The following is a 21,061-nucleotide window of genomic DNA, read 5'->3' as shown; positions in this document are numbered from 1 at the left end:
CCCCGCCTCCCGTTGCCATGGCGCCCGACCGCTCGAGGCCTGCTCGCCTCCCTCGGCCCCGCCTCCCGTTGCCATGGCGCCCGACCGCTCGAGACCTGCTCGCCTCCCTCGGCCTCGCCTCCCGTTGCCATGGCGCCCGACCGCTCGAGGCCCGCTCGCCTCCCTCGGCCCAGCCACGCCTCTTCCTCCGCCAGGCCGGAAGTCGGCGCTGGCCCGCCCGCCCGGCCTCTTCCGGAGCCTGTTTGTCTACCCACAGCCGGGGATGGAGGTGGCGGTAGGCCGCGGCCCGCCATGAAGCCACGGCCGCGCTATGAGAGGTAGGCAGGCCGAAAGAGGGTTGGGCGCCCGGCTCCCTTCGCCCCGTCGCGTCCACTGCGCGCCAGCCTCGGGGTGGGGCCTGGCCGCGACAGAGGCACTCTGCACCCGCTCAGAGGTGCCGGTGGCTTGCTTCGGAGGCCTGGGCTTCCCGAAGAGGTGCCGGGGCTGAGCCAAGGGCGACGGCGGGAAGAGAAGCGAAGGCAGGTGGCTTCGCTCCCCCGCCTTCCGGCGGCCAGGAGAGGGGCCGGGGCTCAGGCTGCCTGGGAAGGTCGCCAGCCGGGGCCAGAGAAGGTTGCCAACCCCCAGGTGCGGGCTGGGGATCTCCTGGAAGGACAACTGGTCTCCGGGCTATTTCTGTCTTATTTATTTAAAGTGCATGCCAGTTCTCCCGGAGAAAAGGGCAGCTTTGGAAGGTGGACTGAATGGCATTAATTCACAGTGGGTAGCAGGGTTAGTCTGTCTGCAGGAGTAGAAAAGGGCAAGAGTCCAGCAGCACCTTAAAGACGAACAAGAATGTTTTCTGGCAGGGTAGGAGCTTTCGTGAGCCATAGCTCACTTCTTCAGATACCAGTAGTAGAAAAGGGCAAGAGTCCAGTAGCACCTTCAAGACTAACAAGAATATTTTCTGGTAGGGTAGGAGCTTTCGGGAGCCACAGCTCACAAGAGTCCAGTAGTACCTTAAAGACTAACAAGAATATTTTCTGGTAGGGTATGAGCCTTCGTGAGCCGCAGCTCATGAAAGCTCCTACCCTACCAGAAAATATTCTTGTTAGTCTTTAAGGTGCTACTGGACTCTTGCCCTTTTCTACTACTGAATGGCATTAAACCCTATTAAGGTCCCTCCTCTCCTGAAACCCCTCTCTCAGGCTCCATCCACAAATCTCCGGGGGTTTCCAAACCTGGAGTTGGCAACCGTCCCTAGAGCTCTCCTGGCATTACAGCTGAACTCCAGACTTACGGAAAGCAGTTCCCCGGGAGGAAATGGCTGCTTTGGAGGGTATTCAATGAGGTAAATCTCCAGGAGTTTCCCAACCTGGAGTTGGCAATCCTACCGCCCCACCTGAGCAAGCCATGGAAGGTCCTGGCTTAGTACAGGCTTAAGTGCTCTCTGCACTTCCTTGGAGGCATCTCTCATTGCTAGGGCTGCTCCGTAGACTTTGGGACTGACATTTATCGCAATGGTTCTCGGACTCCAGGCGGATGGCATTCAGCTAGGCCGCCAGGGATGATCAGGGCAGTCCTTGATGTGTTAATGTGGGAGAGTATGCCTCCTTGGAATTTACAGCCCCTTAACTTGGACAAAAAGGTGGTAGAATTTGGGGTGGTAGAGTACTAGGCTGCTCACTGGTGAAGGAAATGCACTCTGCAATATGCTCAGAGGCACGTTGCTGTAATATTCTACATAGCCACATAGGGTGGCTATGTAGCACTGAACCTCTAGCACTGGACAACCTTAGTAGCAGGGCAGAAGATCCCTAGTTCAATCCTTGGCATTTCCAGCTAAAACAATCTTGGGTAGCAGAAGTGGGGAAGTCCTTTTTCCTGAGACCCTGGAGGCAGTACTGGGTGGCTCAATGTCCCTGTTTAAGGCAGCTCTGACCATTCCTTTCCAGGTATTATATTTGGGAGAGGCCATAGTTTAGTGCTAGACCATTTGCTTGGCCTGCAAATTGCATCCCAGGTAGAGCCCCTGGCATCCCTGATTAAAAGTGTCTTGGGTACTAGATGCTGGGGTCTGCCTGATACCTTGGAGAGTCACTGTCAGTTGGTGTAGTTGGACCAGCAGTCAGACTTGGCATATGGCAGCTTCAGATGTTCATTGAAAATAGATTCTGGGTCAGTGCTTGCAGTTACAGGAGCTGACTTTATGAGCTGCAGGTTATAGTTCTAAAAGCAAACAAAATACCGGCATGCATACACTACACCAGTGTGGTGCAGTGGTTAAGAGCGGTGGTTTGGAGCAGTGGACTCTGATCTGGAAAACCAAGTTTGATTCCCCACTCCTCCACGAGTGGGACGCTAATCTGGTGAACTGGATTTGTTTCCCACTCCTACACATGAAGCCAACTGGGTGACCTTGGGCTAGTCACAGTTCTCTTAGCGCTCTCTCAGCCCCACCTATCTCACAGGGTGTCTGTTGTGGGGAGGGGAAGGTAAGGTCATTGTAAGCCAGTTTGATTCTTAAGTGGTAGAGAAAGTCGGCATATAAAAACCAACTCTTCTTCTATGGGAGGCTTCATTTCAATTAGAGATGAACTCGCCAAATGTCTTAATGAAGAATCCTAATAGGTATGTGGCACAGAGAACAAAGGAAAAGTTGAAGGCAGCAGGAAAAGAGGAAGACCCAATGTGAAATGGATTGACTCTATAAAGGAAGCCATGGCCCTCAGTTTCCAAGACCTGAGCAAGGCTGTTAAAGATAGGACGTTTTGGAGGACATTGATTCATAGGGTCGCCATGAGTCGGAAGCGACAGCACTTAACACACACACATAGAGACCAATCCTAAAAGGTCTACTCAGAATCCTACTCAATGGGTCTTAGATGTTCTTAGGATTGCACTGCTAATACCTGAGACTTTTGCACCCACTGCGAGCTTCCTCAGAGCCAAAGCTGGAACCAATTCCTGCCTCCAGAACTTTCCTGTATTTAAAATTCAGACTGCTGAAGTATTTGATAGAATCCTGTCTAGGAATCAGACTGAAAAACAGCAAAAAACCACCACCAATGGCAGCAGTCTACTGACAGTGTGCAACCCTACCCTTCCTTCCCCTTCAACCAGACTCTGTTTGCTCAGGGACTTCTGTTTATAAAACCAGAGGGCCCCTATTTAAACTGGAATAAGATATAGGATAGGGGATTGGAGCCAGCGATTGACAAGTGAAAATGTTTAAGACTTAGTGCAGTTCTGCTTGTTCAAGATATTGGGCAAGTGGAAATGCAAGCAAGCACACAGGCAGTACAAGCAGCTCCTGCAGTATTTTTCTTGCGTCTCTGCTTGCACAAAAACCCCCACACAAGCAGAAGTTCTTCCTTGGTCCAACCCACTACATGTTATTTAACTAGGATTGTAAGGTTTAGAGTTGGTCAGTTTCCAGCATTTAGTTTCCAAAGTAATGGTTATGATTCAGAGGTAACAGGAGGGTTCTTCATGAGTACCTGTATGAGAGAGTTAAAAGATTGTTCTTAATACCACACTTGTGACCTGGCAACTCTGGTGTACCTTCTGGCATGATTTTAATAGTAAACACTTGCTGTGCTCATTCTGGGAACTTTAATATTAGGCCAGCATGGTGTAGTGGTTAAGAGCAGCAGACTCTAATATGGAGAACTGGATTTGATTCACCACTCCTCCACACAAAGCCTGCTGGGTGACCTTGGGCCAGACACAGTTCTCTCGGAACTCTCTCAGCCCATGCAGAGGCAGGCATTGGGAAACCACCTCCGAACTTCTCTTGCCTTGAAAACTCTAAGGCAGGGGTGAGGAATGTCAGGCCCGAGGGCCATTTAAGGCCCACAAAATCATTTGGTCTGGCCCTTTATGGGTCCTGGCAGATCTCTAGCTCAGAAGGATCTAAGACTGGTGATCCGCCCCCTCCCGTGGTCAGGAATAGCCTCTATTCAAGGCGGATGTGAGTTTGTTTTGCCAAGAAAAGGAACCTTTCCCCCCCCTTGCAGAAGAGTCGTTAGCTATGGAGCTGCTAGGACCGCCCAAGAAACTGTTAACCTTCCCCTCACCCCCGGGCCATGGAGAAACGTATTCCCTCTGTACTACAAGAGAGCTGGGGGCGGAAGTGGCGACAATGGAGGGGTTAAAGGGGGCATGGCCAGAATGTGGGGGGGGGGGGTTCTTAGCAAGTGTGTCCTCATTTCATCCCTGCAGGCAGAGGTAACAGGAGCCGGCTGTAGAATCCGGCCCCGATCATGCGGAGCAGGAGCAACTCCGGCGTGCGGCTAGATGGCTGCGTCGGGCTGGTGCAACAGACCAGCCTGCGCCACTGGGTGGGCGAATGCGCCACTGGTTGGATGCCTGAACGCTTGCCTGCGCAGGGGTGGTCATCTGGGGCAGCTGCCTGCTTGGGGCTTGGTCAGCTAATTTTTAAGTTGATAATTTTGTATGGCCCGCAAATGATGTTATAAATATCCAAATGGCCCTTGGCAGAAAAAAGGTTCCCCACCCCTGCCAGCATAAGTCAGCTGTGATGTGGTGGCACTTTCCACCACCAAGTCCTCTGTGTGTACACTTTGATGAATAAGTGTTATTTTAACTAAAATCTGTTTCCTAAATCTTTGAAGGACTGAACCCTGCAGCGATGGATTAATTTAAGACATCTGTGCAGATTTTGCATACACAAGCCTCTGTCTGTTCAGGTTCCCAAATGATCCATGACCAGCTCAGGGAACAGGTATGAATTTGGAAACAGTTTCTACATTTGAGGGGAGACTCGGCAAAAATATGTCAGGGGAGGTCCCTGTTCTTCCTCCAGCAGTTTTCATCTGCAGTGAAGAATCTCTGGAAGATTGGAAATACCTCATTTGAGACCGTGAGAGCTTCTGCTAAGCAGGGTTGATGATAGTACTTAGTCAGAAGAATAGCTCAATAATCAGCTTCGATGTAAGAAGCACCCTTAGATCTTTCTCCTGAGCAGGACCGACAGTTGGGCACCCTCAGCATCTAAGAACAACATAGGGACTTCACAAAGCACAACACTTTACCCAGCCTACATTACACTCACAAAACGTTAGGATAGTAAGCTCACACCCTCACTGTAGTGCTATGTCTTAAATCTGTCTCTGTTCTTTTAGGAAGCATCACGCCAAAAGCCAGGCATTTGGAGCATCCCACAATCCACCTGGCACCATGCAAGCCCACCCTAACAACCGCCACAATGCCCCAGGAGACAGCGATGCCCCCCAGTGTGCCCACGCAGGAAGACCGCTGGGAGAAGGATCGTGCCAGCGGGGAGGGGACGTTCACATCCAGCTAAACTCTGCTACGGTGGAGGTTGGAGAAAATTCTGGCTCCAGGCAGCACCTGCGCTCAGGGACCCATAGTCGCTCCCAGGCTCACTCTCATGGCGAAGCGAGGGGGCCTGAAGATGGCAGCGGAGATTCGGAGGAACAAAGTGGCAGCTCTCTCTCGGAGCTCAGATATCTCCTCCAGTGGCTACACAAGAGTTTGCCGTACATCTTGATCCTGTCTGTCAAGCTCCTCTTGCAGCACGTCATTGGTACAGTACAAAAAACCATGGCTCTTCGGAAAAGTATCCCTCTCTTAGGATAAAGGTTGAAAGGGAAGCAACAGGTCAAGCTGGCTTCAGTTCTGTTCCTCCTAGGCCAGGGAATAAGGATTATTTAAAAAAAAAAAAAACTTCTGGGTTCTGTATAGAGCAGATGAGCATCATACAGTTTGCATTTTTTTAAACCTGTTTTGTGTGGTTTGGTTCTATCGTCTTGGGGACTGGAAGGTGTTGTGCAAACTAATGGTAGTGCCATCTCCCGACTGCTGGAAATCTTACTGAGCCACCCCTCAGGCTTCTGAGATTTCCACAGGCATTACCCACCCACTTTCAAATTTACCTTCGCAATCATGAAGGCTAGGAATTTGTTTTTTTTTAAGAAGCTGCAATTTTCAAAATGTTTAATTTTGACTCCAGTACGCACATACCTTTGTAATTGTGTCATATAAAGATAAAGTCAAGGTAGTACCCTGTGCAAGCACCGGGTCTTTACTGAACCATGGGGTGACGTCACATCCCAATGTTTACTAGGCAGGCTATGTTTACGGGGTGGTTTGCCATTGCCTTCTCTAGTCATCTACACTTTACCCCTAGCAAGCTGGGTACTCATTTTACCAGTCTCAGAAGGATGGAAAGCTAAATCAACCTTGAGGCGGCTACCTGAAACCGACTTCCGTCAGGATACAACTTAGGTTGTGAGCAGAGCTTTTGACTGCAGTACTGCAGCTTACCACTCTGCCTTATATGCAGCCCCATTTTAACACGTTACTTCCTATCTTTCACGGGAGGGACAAATCCCCCCCCCTTTTCAAACAGTTTGAAATTGAAGCTCAGTAACAAATGCCTTCTTATAATGTTTCCTGAGCTAAACAAACATGTTTCTTCATACGATTTGGCTTTATCCTCATAATTCCCCTCTGAACAGTTTCCATCTTCTGCTGTTCTTTTCGAGCTGTGAGATCCAGAACTGAGCAGAGAACAGAACTGGTGCTCCTCGAATTTTGAAAAGACGGAGCATGCAAAAGCATCTCGTTTTTGATTCTCAATTGCCTTCTCCTAAGAAAGTCAAATTTATTTTCCTTTAATTCTGTTTTTATTATATTCCTCCACTGAGGAAATGCTAACATATGTTTAATTTGACTTTCCCCTCCTTTTTGTTCCTTTGTTGGCATATAAAAAGGGACCCTTCGATTAAGGCAGACCAAAGCCACGCAACCAGAAAAGCAAAATTCTCCAGACTCACTGCAGACATAATTTCTTTGCTTTCTACCTAAAAAATGTTAAGAAATAAAATGATTCAAAAGTACAAATCAGCCTTGTAAGTCTGCAGAAGTTACTGGCCCACAAGAATTGCTAGTTTGGTATTCACTGCACCGATGATAGTCATTGATGGTACTGAATCCGAAAGAGAGAAAGAAGCAAGCCAACTCTCTTCTGGTTTACCGTTTTTTCCTGGTTGGTCACCTTGAGGCAATTTTTATTCACCACAAGTGGTTAAGGCATATGGCTGGAAGCTAATAAAATGGAAAAGGTAACACGTTGCCCACATTATGCGGATTAAAGAACTATGCAAAGGTTATTGCTCCTAGGGAGCAATCCTGAGGAAGGCTACTCAGGAGTAAGTCCCATTTTATTCAGTGGAGCTTACTTCCAGGCATGTGTTCTTAAGATTGCAGCCCTGGAATCCCTCAAATCTCAGCCTTCAGCAGTTACTATGTTTGCAAGTTTAAACCTCTCTTGAATGATGAGGTCTAGAAACATGCTCTTTATTATTTATATTTAGTATTAAATAGGAATTCTTGGTAATCAGATGATGAGGATAGAGTGTGGTCACAGTCACGCAGCACACTACTACCTCATGCATATAGTGGCTTGTCATTTTTGTTTTGCTGTCTGTAATACACCTTATGAGTATTATTGCATGTAATGTCCTTTAATTTTGATTTTGCCACATTTTTAAATAATTCAGTTTGATGCATGTTTTTGTTCTTTGTTTTTCGTTTCTTTTCTTTTTTTGCTTTGTAATTGACCCTTTTCTCCTAATAGGCATTTCTCTGGGAATTGGGCTGCTAACAACTTTTATGTATGCAAACAAAAGCATTGTAAATCAGGTTTTCCTAAGAGTAAGTATTGACATTTCCAAAGAGGTTATAAGTTTTTGTTAAGTTTTACTTTCCCCATGAAATTGATAAGTTCTTGAGAGGAAAGGGGAGCTCTATGTTCATTTTCTTCATAAGAGCAGACATATAGATTCTCCTCCTCCCCGCCACCCCGCGTTTGAATGCATCTTTGCCCAAACAAAAAAAATGTTAACTTTTGAAATACTGACTGGAGGCTTTGTAAAGAAACATTTTGAAATAATGTGAGAAATGAAATGCAGGCAAACTTCTGTAATTTAAGACTCATGTTTATCTAGAAAGCCAGGATTCACATAGTGGGTACAAAACTGCTGGGGGTGGGGGAGAGACCTGTGCCAGCCAGCGTAGAATGACAGCAAAGAGCACACTTCACCTTTTGTGTTAGTAACAGTTTCAAATGAGGCTTCTGGCCGAGAAACTCTTGGTGTTCCCTCAGATGAAGGCCAAACTAATTGTGTGTGTGTGAGTGGGGTGGGGGCGTAATTATTCCCCTTGTGCCATTTTCTCCATTTGAAAATCCACTGCCCTACCTATTCCAGTATGTTTGACTCTCAAACGTTTTTACCCCAAAAATCATGTCTGTCCCTAAGGTGCTACTGCCCTGCTGTGGTTGCTGTGGTTGCTTTAAGCCCCCAAAGAGAGAAAAGATGGGCGCTCTGTCCACAATATTCTTAATCGTATACATTTCTATGTCTTCTCTTAGTCACTTTTTTTCTGAACTGAACAACTATGAGCTCCATAGCCCCGAGGTTGCCAACCTGTTCCTGTAATGAGAGCTACGCCCAAGTAATGAAAAATATCCTGAGCTGCTCCCCACCCCTCTCTCGACATGGTACCAACTTTTGTTCTGTCCTAGAAACAGAATATGGACTAGGAAGGGTACCAGCCATTAGGCAGCGCAGACACAAATCTTACAAAATGAAACAGATCTTTTTTTGTGATCTTTTCCTGGGTCTGCTAGGGGAAGGCACAAGTTACTTGGCAGCAACCGGAAAGCTGACACCCCCCTACCCAGCTTTTTCTTGTCGGGAAGATGTTCAACTCCTTAATTATTTTGGTTGTCCTTTTCTGCACTTTTTTCCATGGTATATTTTGGGATGTGGGCCACTTATGCAGGGCTGTTTCCCCGTGGTCACCCCCGCCGACTGCTTCAGGGCTTCCTTTTGATTATGCCTGCTTTTCCCGACCGTCAGAGGTTGCCTCATGCTTTCCACGTGTTCCCATGCGTTTTGCCCATGTTTTTCGGATTCTGGCTAAAACAGCATCTGGAAAGCGTGGGCAAAATGCGCGGAAATTCACAGGGAGAGCGAGGCAACCTCTGATGGTCAGGAAAGGCAGGCACAATCAAAAGGAAGCCCCGAAGCAGTCGGCAGGGGTGACCACAGGGAAACCGCCCTGCATAAATGGCTGAGGTGACGATCTCCAGTTTGATCGAACCTTCAAGACCTTTTTACCCTGTTTAGTTATGACCTTTTTAGATTTTTTAGTTAAACAAGTAGCTTATTTCATCTTTTCCTTCCTACCATTTATATGTTACTTACGACTTTATTTTGCTGCAATTAAACTTTTTTTATTGCCATTGTTTTGATAGCTTTAAAAACCACAACCTGAGGGAAAGCATCTAAATTATGTACACAAATGTCTCATAAAATTGTTATGGGAAGCTTTGACCTGTGCTGTTTTATCCTGTTAATGGACTCTGTGTGTGTGAAGTGCCGTCAAGTCGCAGCCGACTTATGGCGACCCCTTTTTGGGAGGTTTTCATGGCAAGAGACTAACAGAGGTGGTTTGCCAGTGCCTTCCTCTGCATAGCAACCCTGGTATTCCTTGGTGGTCTCCCATCCAAATATTAACCAGGGCTGACCCTGCTTAGCTTCTGAGATCTGACGAGATCAGTCTAGCCTGGGCCATCCAGGTCAGGGCTGTTAATGGACTCTAATGTTGTTTTTATTCCTCTGCAACTCATTGTTGCTTTGTTAGCTGCCTTGAATCTAAGGAGATATGGCAACATATAAATATTTTAAATAATAAACATTACAGAGATTTGGGAACGTTGAAGTAGAAGAGATTGTTTTCCACAACAATGAGTGAAGTTGTTCAATTTGTCATTTAGATCAAGATTGGCTGAATATTCTCTGTTCTCCAGACAAGGATCCCAGTCCAGGAGCGATCAGCTGCATAATAAAAATGGGGCTAAATAGAAGAATGGGTTTCACAGTTACAGATATGCTCAGGGAAAGCATTTACACCCCATTCCCCGTATTGACATTTCACTTACAAAATCTAGGAGAATGATTGGATATTAAAGTACAGAACTTGTCTCTACTTCAGAGGACCAGTTGCCCATTAAGTTTTTTAAAAAAGATTGTAACTGGATTATATTTTTGGGGCAACAAACATTTTTTCATTTCATTTTATTTACTGCTCAAAGACCAACAGGTCACAAGCAAAAGGAAAAAAATAGTATACAAATTAACAACTAAATAACTAAAATTATATATAACATTTCATTTCAAATTTCTCATTTTAACTATATGAGAATACAAGTTAATTTTTTTTAAGATAATACCGTTTAATGCCATAGACAAGAATTTTGCAGCCACCAAGGACACAGCCGCTTACCTACAAACTCCTGCTTTATCAGGGATCCATTTTTGAATATGCCTATGGGTCCATTTCTCGCGGGCCATTTAGTATTTCTTACAAACGATGAAAAAGTGCCAAATGGTATCTAGGTCCCCTGAGTTACAATTGCAAAATCAACTTGAGAAGGGAATCCCTTGAAGTCTACCTTTTAGTTCCCCTAATGGCGAAGAATGGGTAACAAACAATGAATTAATTTAAAATATGTATATACCTGCCTTTCTCCCAAGCATTTCAGGACCCAATGTGGGTAACAATGTAAACAATTGATAATAAAATATTAAAACAGAAATTAAAAAAGTAATTAAAAACCAATTGAAAAACACCTGATGCCCCACCAGCAGGTTATTTCCCCTTTTGCCCAGGTTCAGGCTGCTCCCCAAAATTCTGCAGAATAATTCTGTCTTATAGCCAGGAGGGACAGATGCATCCCTGACCTCTTCTGGGATGCTACTGGACATGTGGGGGAGTGGGCATGAGACAGCCCAGGTGCTTTAGGCAAAGGGGCTACTGACATGAAGCCCTGCTGGGAAGAAAAACCCAGCTGCACAAGGACTAGGCAGGGAGAGGCAGTCCTACATAGATTTCTGTAACTTTTCAATGCAACCCCTGTCTTACCTTCTTATTGCAGATAAAGAATAAAAAACCCACTTCTGAGTCTGACTAATTACATGTAGCGGGCAAAGAGTTTCATGTAGCCTTTGAAGACTGCAGAATTTTAAGTGAATCTGTTCTGGAGAATTAACACCACATCAGTAATCTGGGGTCTCATCTTTGTAAATGGGAAACTAGCAGGCTGTTAAGTAATGCCTTTTAAATCTCTTACCTTTCAGGAAAGGTGTTCTAGACTGCACTGTGCTGGGTTACTCTTGTTCCTAACAGGATCGTCCGCCCTTCTGTATTATACCTTCTATGACCAGTCTCTTCATTACAGGTAATTCACTACTTGTTTATCTGCAGTGTGAGTTGTTCATCATTACTTTCCTTCTCTCTGCCCTCTCAAAACAAACAAAATCTTTTATTTTACGGTGGTGGCTAGTTAAAAAAAAGGGAGAAAGCCTGCTCATGTTTTGACATGAAGATGGTTATAAATTATGTCTAAAGAAGTTCACAAGTTTGTGCTTAATGCTGTAACATCGGCAAGGTTAATACTTCCTCAAAATTGGAAGACGAATATAATCCCAAAGGAGGAGGAGTGGTTTGAGAAGCTAATGGAGTGCATTCATCTGTGTAAACCAGTGGTTCCCAAACTTTTCGGGCCACTGCCCCCTTGGTTCCATAAACTCAACCATTTTTGACAGCAGTCCACCATTCTTTGCCAAATGTATTTCTCTCTTAAGAGTTGCCTTGAAGCACATCGGGTGGTTAGACCTTTAAGTGCTAGCTGACAGAGCTGTTTCTTTACCTGTGCATTCTGTAAAGAGTATTCAGGTTAATGGCAATCCTGGTGAGGGACCCCTTATGGGGGAGAGGGCTCTGAGATCCCCTACAAGTATCTAGCAATCCTGGTAGAAGTCAAGATGACAAATGAATAATTTCACAGTGGGTAGACGTGTTAGTCTGTTTGCAGTAGTCAAAAAGGGCAAGAGTCCAGTAGCACCTTAAAGACTAACAAAAAATATATTTTCTGGTAGGGTATGAGCTTTCGTGAGCCACAGCTCACTTCTTCAGATACTGAAGAAGTGAGCTGTGGCTCACGAAAGCTCATACCCTACCAGAAAATATATTTTTGTTAGTCTTTAAGGTGCTACTGGACTCTTGCCCTTTTTGACAAATGAATAAATGTATGGAAAACAGGATTCCATGCTGAGAATACAGCAGAGGGCTTTATAAATCAGGAGGTTTTAGTGCCTACCAAAAGATGTCTTCCCAGTACCTGCTGATGGAGAGAGTAATAATCCATCTTCTGCTGTTCGTAGTCTGCTTAAAATGAAAATGTACTTGAAGTGAAATGGTTCTCAAATGTTTAGCACAGAAAATCATCCCTTTAACTTCTGGTGCCTTTTTCGTCTTTAAAGCTTGATTCTTTTGAGTCCAACTGTGGATTTCACAAACTTTTGGGAGGTGCTTTGGATTGTGGGAATCACAGACTTCATCCTGAAGTTCCTCTTCATGAGCTTCAAATGCATCATTCTCTTGTTGCCTTTTTTAATAATGTCGTTTAAGGCCAAGGTAAGATGATGAATCTTTTAATACCAGTCATACGTATCCAGGTGTTAACACACTAATATGCATATTTGAAAGCAGGGATGCTAAAGCACATGGCAGTTTGTGCAGTGGAACAGAGAAGACCCTAACAATGGCAATTCCTCAGCCAGGGACCAGAGATGTAAAATTTCCAGGAAACTTTGGAAAAAATTGAAATCTACACAGTACTTACTTTCTTATTGACTCTAAATTTATTCTACTGCTTTAACACTAAATGCATTGTTTATAAATGCCTTTTCCCATACAAACCTCCCTGATCACTCTGGTCATCTTCAGAAGCCCTGCTTCGGTTGCCCCTGCCATCTGAGGCTAGACAGGGGCAACCCAATAAAGGGCCTTCTCTGTCGTGGCACCAAAACTTTGGAACTCCCTCCCCAGGGAGATCCGTCCGTCTCTCTCTATCACTGTCTTTCGCCAGCAGGTGAAGACTTTTGTTTTGTCTGGTATACCCCTCCAACAATGGTTATTGCCCCTCCTTCTAGTGTTGTTTGTTTGTGTTTAATTGAATTTTATATGTTAACTGTGGACCCTAATTGGGAGGAAAGGCAGTATAAAAATGTTATAAATAAAAGTAATAAATAATATAACATAGTTAACATTAGATTGTAATATTTGTCATATTTACGAAATTTAAATGTATAAATGCCTCAAGGCTACTGAAGACAAGGGGCACTGTTAGTTTTCTCGAAGCAAAAATATGAATATACCCAATATGAGAGAGAGGGAGAGAAGGAGACAGAGAGAGACTGCCGGCTGCTGTAGCTTAGTACTTGTATCTTTGCCTTCTGAGAGGTAGAAAAAATTAATTTTGCAGTGAACATATACTGTTTGGAAAGAGACAGTAGGATTAGCAACATATTTGGATATAATGCTAATGTGAGTCTTATTTATTTATTTAGATTTATTATTTATTTAGATTTTTAACCTGCCCCCAGTCCCTGGCCAAGGCCGGGCTCAGGGCAGCTAACAGCAATACTCGATACATTAAAACAATATAAAATACAATATAAATAAAACAATTAACATTTGGCATTAAGATTTTGCCAACACACCAATTAATAAGTAGATGGCACACATTTATTAGGGAGTAATAACCCGCCGCAGGCCTGGAAGCAGTCAGGGGCCCCCACCTTTAGTTAGAATAATCAGTTGGTATCAGTAGAGGGGGGCGGGTAGGGAGGCCAGTATTGATAGAAAACCATAGCTGCCCTCAACTATAGGCCTGGCAGAACAGCTCTGTTTTGCAGGCCCTGCAGAACTCCTTGAAGTCCCGCAGGGCCTTAATCTCACTAGGAAGAGTGTTCCACCAGGCTGGAGTCAGGGCCGAAAAAGTTCTGGCCCTAGTTGAGGACAGCCGGACATGTTAAGGGCCTTTGGAAACATTGAATGCTTCAATAGTGTATGATCATCACATATTATTTTGTGCACAAATTAATCCTATTTAAACAGTAAAGATATCCTTGAAAATAATGCTGTCTATGTCAGTAGTATACAGAGGAATTATTGTCTAATGATGTAGATTGTGTTACATGAAGTTTTTATGCTTCATGTTTAGAGTGAATAAAGCATTTCACTTATTCCAAAAGAAAAAAAATGGAGTATTTTTCATTGTTCCCGAAAAATTCCAATACTTCTGTTGGAAACTCCCTCACCCCATTTTTTTCTGTGTCTTCCTATCTCTAAAAGGATCTTTGGGGTGGGGATACTCAGCCAAAACTATTTTGTGAAAATTTTGCCAAAGGGTATCACTCACTTCAGTGACTTTTGGGGGTTTTGGCCGTCACTGAAGATTTCTGATTGCCCAATTTTACCCGTGTGACCAGTGTAGTAAAGCATTGCCCTCACTCAAAATAGGTTTTGTTTATCTTGTGTGATGACAGCACATAACCAAATCTGACTGGCTAAATAGTGTTATAACGTCATCCTGCCTGCTTCATCCTGGATTGGATGATGTCGCTCCAATTTCAGTGAAAGGGGAAAAATGAAACTGAAGCAGCAATGGAGGGGAGATCAACTGAGAATAATTGCAAAAGGACACAAAACATATGATTAACTGTTTTGGAGGGGTTCAACACCCCTCCCCTAATTTTGGAGGCAGGAAGTCAATACAAAGACTGAAGGGATTGTCGTTGGGAATCAAATTAATTCATGGCCGATAACTGAAAATACACACAGAGCAGATCGCTCAAGAAAGGGAGCTGGCTTATGTAGTTGAGGAATTCAACATCTAGAAAACATCTACAGGATTCAGCATATAACCAGGAGAATTTTCCCCCCTCTGTAGGGTTATTGGTACATGCTTTTGGAAGAAATCTGCCAGTATTACCGTAAAATCGTCCCTATACCCATCTGGTTCCGGTATCTTGTAGGCTTGAGGGAGCAGGAAAGTACACTCGGCTGGAGTCTTGGAATCTTGCTGGGTCTGCTCTATCTTATCCTGAAGGTAAACCCTTTGCACTAAGTTCATGAAATTCTCTTCTGCTGAATTTCTCCACCAAATAGGATCTGTTTCGCTTACAAGCCCAGCACATTAAAACCGACCCCACTGCATTGTTTTCCATACTCTTTGTTTTTCTGCCTACAAAAACAATTATTTTTGAAGTATTTTTGGAAACCATCTTCCCAACCTAGCCCTATGCTCAAGGTAGAAACACCATAATAATCCATAACATCAGTAAAACAAAATGAAAATCAACTATGGTAACTGGAATAACATAAAACCGTGCCCTGTCCCTTAGGTCAGATGACTTCCAAAACTGGGATGTTTTCATCCTCCTTTGGAAGGCTTAGATCAGGGTTGTGGTGATGGCTGCCAACTTGGAAGGCTTTCAGAGGAGTGGACATGTTCATGGAGGAGAGGGCTATCCATGGCTACTGGTCAAAATGAATACTAATCATGGTGCATACCTATTCTCTCCAGTATCAGAGAAGAATGCCTTTTATATTAGGTGCTTTGGAACACAGGCTGCAGTTGTTTTATTTGTGGGCTTCCTGGAGGCAACTGGTTGGCCACTGTGTGAACAGACTGCTGGACTTGATGGGCCTTGGTCTGATCCAGCAGGGCTTTTCTTGTGTTCATGCATCTTCTCTCCAGTATCAGAGGAGTATGCCTATTATATTAGGTGCTGTGGAACACAGGCAGGATGCTGCTGCTGCAGTCGTCTTGTTTGTGGGCTTCCTAGAGGCCCCTGGTTGGCCACTGTGTGAACAGACTGCGGGGCTTAATGGGCCTTGGTCTGATCCAACAGGGCTTTTCTTGTGTCCTTATGTCCTTAAGTGAGCAATTTTATCTGCAAAATGCTTAGCAAGCTGGACACAGTTAGACATTAGGGGTTCCATCAAGATGCGACAAGCCTCTTCTTGCCCTAAGAAGCAACACTGAACAACACTGTTCAGACTCAACGGCTGCAGAGAAGTATTCCTCCTTCACTGCCGTCCTCACCACAGAGGAGGCTTTCAAGTGGACTCTGTGTTCAGCTGAATTAGGCCCAAGCGTTCCTCCACTGTTGCTCAGCCTGGCACTTCAACTCCCGCAGTTCTGTTACAAACCAAGGGCTTGAACTTGAAGCCCTGCGAGGGAGAAGCAGCTCAGGAGCGACAGAGTTATGTATTTACAAGCAGGCTTTGACTCTCTCGATGCAATGGGTTGCATCCGATCAGCTTTTCTGTTGGTGAAAAAGGGAGGTGTGGTATCCTTTGACCACTGAAAAAAGATATCCTGAGGATTATGGGGCCTACCTGAACAAAAGCCTTGTGGGATACGGGATGTGGTAAGGAGAAGGACCGGGTGAGATCGAGCAAGATTCAAATGGCTAGATTCACTCCACACACACCCCCAACAATCCCCCATGTAACTTCAGTGTCTGTTCCAGCAGACCACATTGAACAGGAAATTAATATACACTTTAAGACATTTATATGCTTTTAGATATTTCATCAGTAAAATTGCCCCTTTAATTAGAAAGAAGGCAAGGTTCAAAAAAATTTTTTTTGCATGAAAAGAGAAACAAAGGGTGATTGTTTCCTCCTTCCTTTTCAGCTTTTGAGCTTTTTTGCACACCTGAAGCACTTCAGACGGGTTCTGAGAGTATTTTATTCCCAACCGGTGAGTATGAGATAACAGACTAGAACCCGGGGGGGGGGGGGGGGAGGGAAGATTCACAAGATGGAAAATGCCACCCATTTAGCATGAACGTGCAGCTTCAGAAAATAATCTCAGTTATGCAAAGCAGCTTTTTCTGAGAGCAGCTGGTGTAGGTATGGGAGGGTGGGGACTAAGAGGAGGAGTCTACTATGGCTCAGCAAGGGGCGCTACCTGAGGCCCGCCACTTCTTCATACATTGGCATTTATTTATAGCCTGCTTTTCTCCCCACAGTGGGGTCTCACACTGGCTTTAGAACATCATTATCTGTTCCACCATTCTCTCAACAATCCTGTGTGGTAGGCCAGGCTGAGAGCTTGTGATGGGCCCAAGGTCACTCAGTGAGCTTCCATGGTAGAAGTGGGGATTTGAACCCAGGCAACCCAAGGTCCTAGAGTCCACCACTCTATCCACTACACCACAGTGGCTCTCCTGCCCCACCACACCATCCCTGGAGAGCTCCTTCTTTACTTTAATGATACTGCTCATACAGCCAATTCGACTCAGAACAGTGTCACACTAAGACTAAAAGAAAGGAAACAATATATTTATATGTATATGGATAAACAATAGAAAATTAATAATTTTTAATCTTAGTCGACTGGGGGAAAAACTTGGCAACTGCCAATGTAATAGTAAAATCCACCCCTGCTAAAAGAAACCTCAGATTATCCAATTCATACGTAGGGTCCCAGATAAAAAGTTTTATCCATCTATCTCATGACTCACTGAGCAGGTCTCAGCTGAATAGAGAATGTTGAAGGGAGTCAATTTGACCAGAACTACACTGACACTCTTGCTCAGAATACAGCACCTTATTTAAACAACCCAATAGCTTCCCTGATGAAATGGCATTCAATCCAGCCAACATAAATAATCGTCTGTAGCGTGGGACTATTCAAAAGTCAAAGTATGTCGGAAGAGATTGGGGAAGCATTAAACCTAGGCATAAAGGTAAACATGCTCTACATGCTCTTATCGTAGTGTTTCTAAAATCCAGTTTTTGCAAGCAGCTCAAGATTAAAGATTTTCTACTTGGAGAGGAGTGACTAGTGGAGTGCCTTAGGGAGCTGACCTGGGCCCTGTGTTGTTCAACATCTTTATAAATGATTTGGAGGAAGGATTAGAGGGGATGCTTATTAAATTTGCAGGCAATACTAAATTGGGAGGGGTAGCAAATACAGTAGAAGACAGAGCCCGGATACAGGATGTTCTTGACAGGTTGGAGAATTGGGCTAAAACTAATAAAATGCATTTCAACAGAGACAAATGTAAAGTTCTGCATTTAGGTAGGAAAAATCAAATGCATATTTATAGGATGGGGGAGACTTAGCAGAAGTGTGTGCGAAAAGGATCTTGGGGTCTTAGTACACCAAACACTGAACATGAGTTAGCAGTGTGATGCGGTAGCTAAAAAGGCAAATGCAATCTTGGGCTGTATCAACAGAAGTATAGTGTCCAGATCTTGCGAAGTGATGGTATCGCTTTACTCTGCTCTGGTTAGATCTCACCTAGAGTATTGTGTTCAGTTTTGGGCACCACAATTTAAGAAGGATGTAGACAAGCTGGAACGTGTCCAGAGGAAGACAACAAAGATGGTGAGGGATCTGGAGACCAAGTGCTATGAGGAAAGGTTGAAGGAGCTAGGTATGTTTAGCCTGGAGAGGAGACGACTGAGAGGTGATATGATAACCATCTTCAAGTACTTGAAGGACTGTCATAGAGAGGATGGTGCCGAGTTGTTTTCTGTTGCCCCAGAAGGTCAGACCAGAACCAACGGGTTGAAATTAAATCAAAAGAGTTTCCTTTTAGACATTAGGAAGAACTTTCTAACAGAGTAGTTCCACAGTGGAACAGGCTTTTTCGGGAGGTGGTGGACTCTCCTTCCCTGGAGGTTTTTAAGCAGAGGCTAGATGGCCATCTGTCAGCAATGCTGATTCTATGACCTTAAGCAGATCATGAGAGGGAGGGCAGGAAGGTTTCCATCAGTGTTTGACTCTTGTGGCCCTTTCTTGCATGCCCAGGGTATTGCTGATTGCCACTTTAAGGTCAGGAAGTAATTTTTCCTCCAGGCCAGATTGGCCAGGGATCCTGGAGGGTGTTTTCCCCCCATCTTCTGGGCATGGAGTCGGGGGGGGGGGGGAGGTAATTGTGAATATCTTGTATTGTGCAGGGGGTTGGCGGTCCCTTCCAACTCTATGATTCTGTGAAAGAAAGAGCCGCTGAATAGAGCTCCTTCTTTCATCTTTGGCTTGTCAAGAGTTTGGGAAGCTGTACTGGAAACTTGCTGTGCTGTCTTTAAAGAGGCCTGAGAAGCCAAGAGGAAAGGAGCAACATCCTTCCAACCTAAGCTGTGCCAATACTGATTTCTTTTCATCCTTCTCTACGTCCCATGGAGTATTTTTTATGGCACCCGCCTCTCTTCTCCCTTCTGCCATTTTGCAGAGCTACGGTGTGGCTGCCAGCAAGAGGCAGTGTGCTGACGTGGATGACATCTGCGCTATCTGCCAAGCCGAGTTCCAGAAGCCTGTTCTTCTCGTCTGCCAGGTAGCGCTCAGTAATCTTCTGCCAGATCAGAAATGGACTCCAGAACTGGGGAGTCACCCATAGGACAGCAGGACTAAAAGGCTGGGGTGGAAATAGAAATTGAGTATTCTTGCTGTTTCAGGGGGCAGACTCACAATCCCTGCAAATGTGATTACCATTTTTTTGTCTCTAATGCTGCAAATATGAGCCCTGTGGCGCAGAGTGGTAAGCTGCAGTACTGCAGTCCAAGCTCTGCTCACGACCTGAGTTCGATCCTGACAAAAGTTGGTTTCAGGTGGTTGACTCAGCCTTCCATCTTTCCGAGGTCGGTAAAATGAGCACCCAGCTTGCTGGGGGTAAAGGGAAGATGACTGGGGAAGGCACTGGCAAACCACCCTGTAAACAAAGTCTGCCTAGTAAACATCGGGATGTGATGTCACCCCATGGGTCAGGAACGACCTGGTGCTTGCACAGGGGTCCTTTACTTTAATGCTGCAAATGCCTTAAACATGTTGTGTATGCAGACACTGGTTATGTTGCTGAAATGGGAAGGTTAGGCTTACCATGACTATTTCTTCTCTTAGTAGACATAGAGCAGCGCATCTGTTTTACACACAGAAGGTTCCAGTTTCAAGGATGAGATCCTGGAGAGCTGCTGCCAGTCTGAGTGGACAATATTGACATTGAGGGACCAAGGGTCTGATTCAGTATAAGGCAGCTTCCTATGTTCAGTGTGTATTCTGGGGAGGGTTTCACTCCCAGTTTCTTTGCAGGTTCAGCCCATGCAAATGCATTACTATTTTGATTGCATTTGTATCCCATCTCATGGAAATCTAGGCGGCTTATTTAGGGTTCCGGGGAGGTCTCTTGGCCAGGCACTGACCAGTTCTCAGACCTGCTTAGCTTCAGCAAGACCAGTTGGGCAGTCCTTACAACTAGACAGTCTTTTCCCCCATCCGGGATGATGTTTCCTTCTAGGGCTAAATCATGGTGTGTGTGTGGGGTGGGGGAGAATTGCACCCTGGATACCATACCATATCCCTTGGGAACAGTCAATAAGAGTTATTGGAAGCTCTGTCGCTTATTCTACCTGCTGAAAGATTCTGGATTGGAAGAAGGGAAAAGAAACATTGCTTGTCTGCCTAGTCTTTGCTTCCTGCTTCCTTTCCAGTTCTGACAATCAGCTTCTTATCTCCATATGTAGAAGAAAGAGTCTTGGCACCTGCTAGAGGCATCCAAGCCCTGCTAGGAGGGCTCCCAAACACACACCCCTCCTTTGCTTTAATGCTTATCTGGAACGGTTGTCACATCCAACACAAGTTTCACACTGTGGGCTGAACAACATGGAAAGGGAAGGCTGAAACGGGGAAGTTTGAAAAACGATGGTTATGTGCCAGTTCGATCAACTAAGCAACACCTGTTCAAACTCAAGTTCTCTATGCTCTAATAATCTAATTGGTCCTTGGTTTTTGTTTTGTTTTTGCAGCACATATTCTGCGAAGAATGCATAGCTCTGTGGTTCAATAGAGAGAAAAGCTGCCCGCTGTGTAGAACAGTCATCTCGGATCACATTAACAAGTGGAAAGACGGGGCAACTTCTGTGCAGTTACAGGTGTATTAAAAGCTTGCTGCTCCTTGCTACGCAACATAACTCACTCGAAACCTGGGCTTGCCTGTTGAAGGTGTGTGTGTAGGGAGCATTCGGCGCTGTGCTTGTGAACTGCAGCCAGAACCCAAATTGCTTTTTCGTAACTGACACTTTTCAGATCTTCCACTACTTGATTTGTGTACATCAAGACTTCGACAATGCATGTCCTGCAGCAACCTGACTAAAGTCAGAGTTTTAC

The 21,061-nt window shown here is 44.9% G+C and overlaps 1 protein-coding gene across 1 annotated transcript; it reads left to right on the top strand.

The window, feature by feature from the left end:
- The first annotated feature begins 221 nt into the window (after positions 1–221).
- RNFT1 (ring finger protein, transmembrane 1) lies at positions 222–20,850 on the top strand. The gene is made up of 9 exons (XM_056865225.1): positions 222–317; positions 5,124–5,548; positions 7,604–7,680; positions 11,172–11,272; positions 12,357–12,510; positions 14,831–14,989; positions 16,586–16,651; positions 19,134–19,235; positions 20,701–20,850. Exons 1-9 carry the CDS (start codon positions 292–294, stop codon positions 20,833–20,835), a joined length of 1,245 nt encoding a protein of 414 aa, XP_056721203.1. The 5' UTR covers positions 222–291; the 3' UTR covers positions 20,836–20,850.
- The last annotated feature ends 211 nt before the right edge of the window (positions 20,851–21,061 follow it).

The sequence above is a fragment of the Euleptes europaea genome, chromosome 19 (genome assembly GCF_029931775.1).
Source record: "Euleptes europaea isolate rEulEur1 chromosome 19, rEulEur1.hap1, whole genome shotgun sequence".
Taxonomy (NCBI): Eukaryota; Metazoa; Chordata; class Lepidosauria; order Squamata; family Sphaerodactylidae; genus Euleptes; species Euleptes europaea.
Note: the sequence above shows the minus strand (reverse complement) of the source record. Positions and strands in the feature narration are given on the sequence as shown.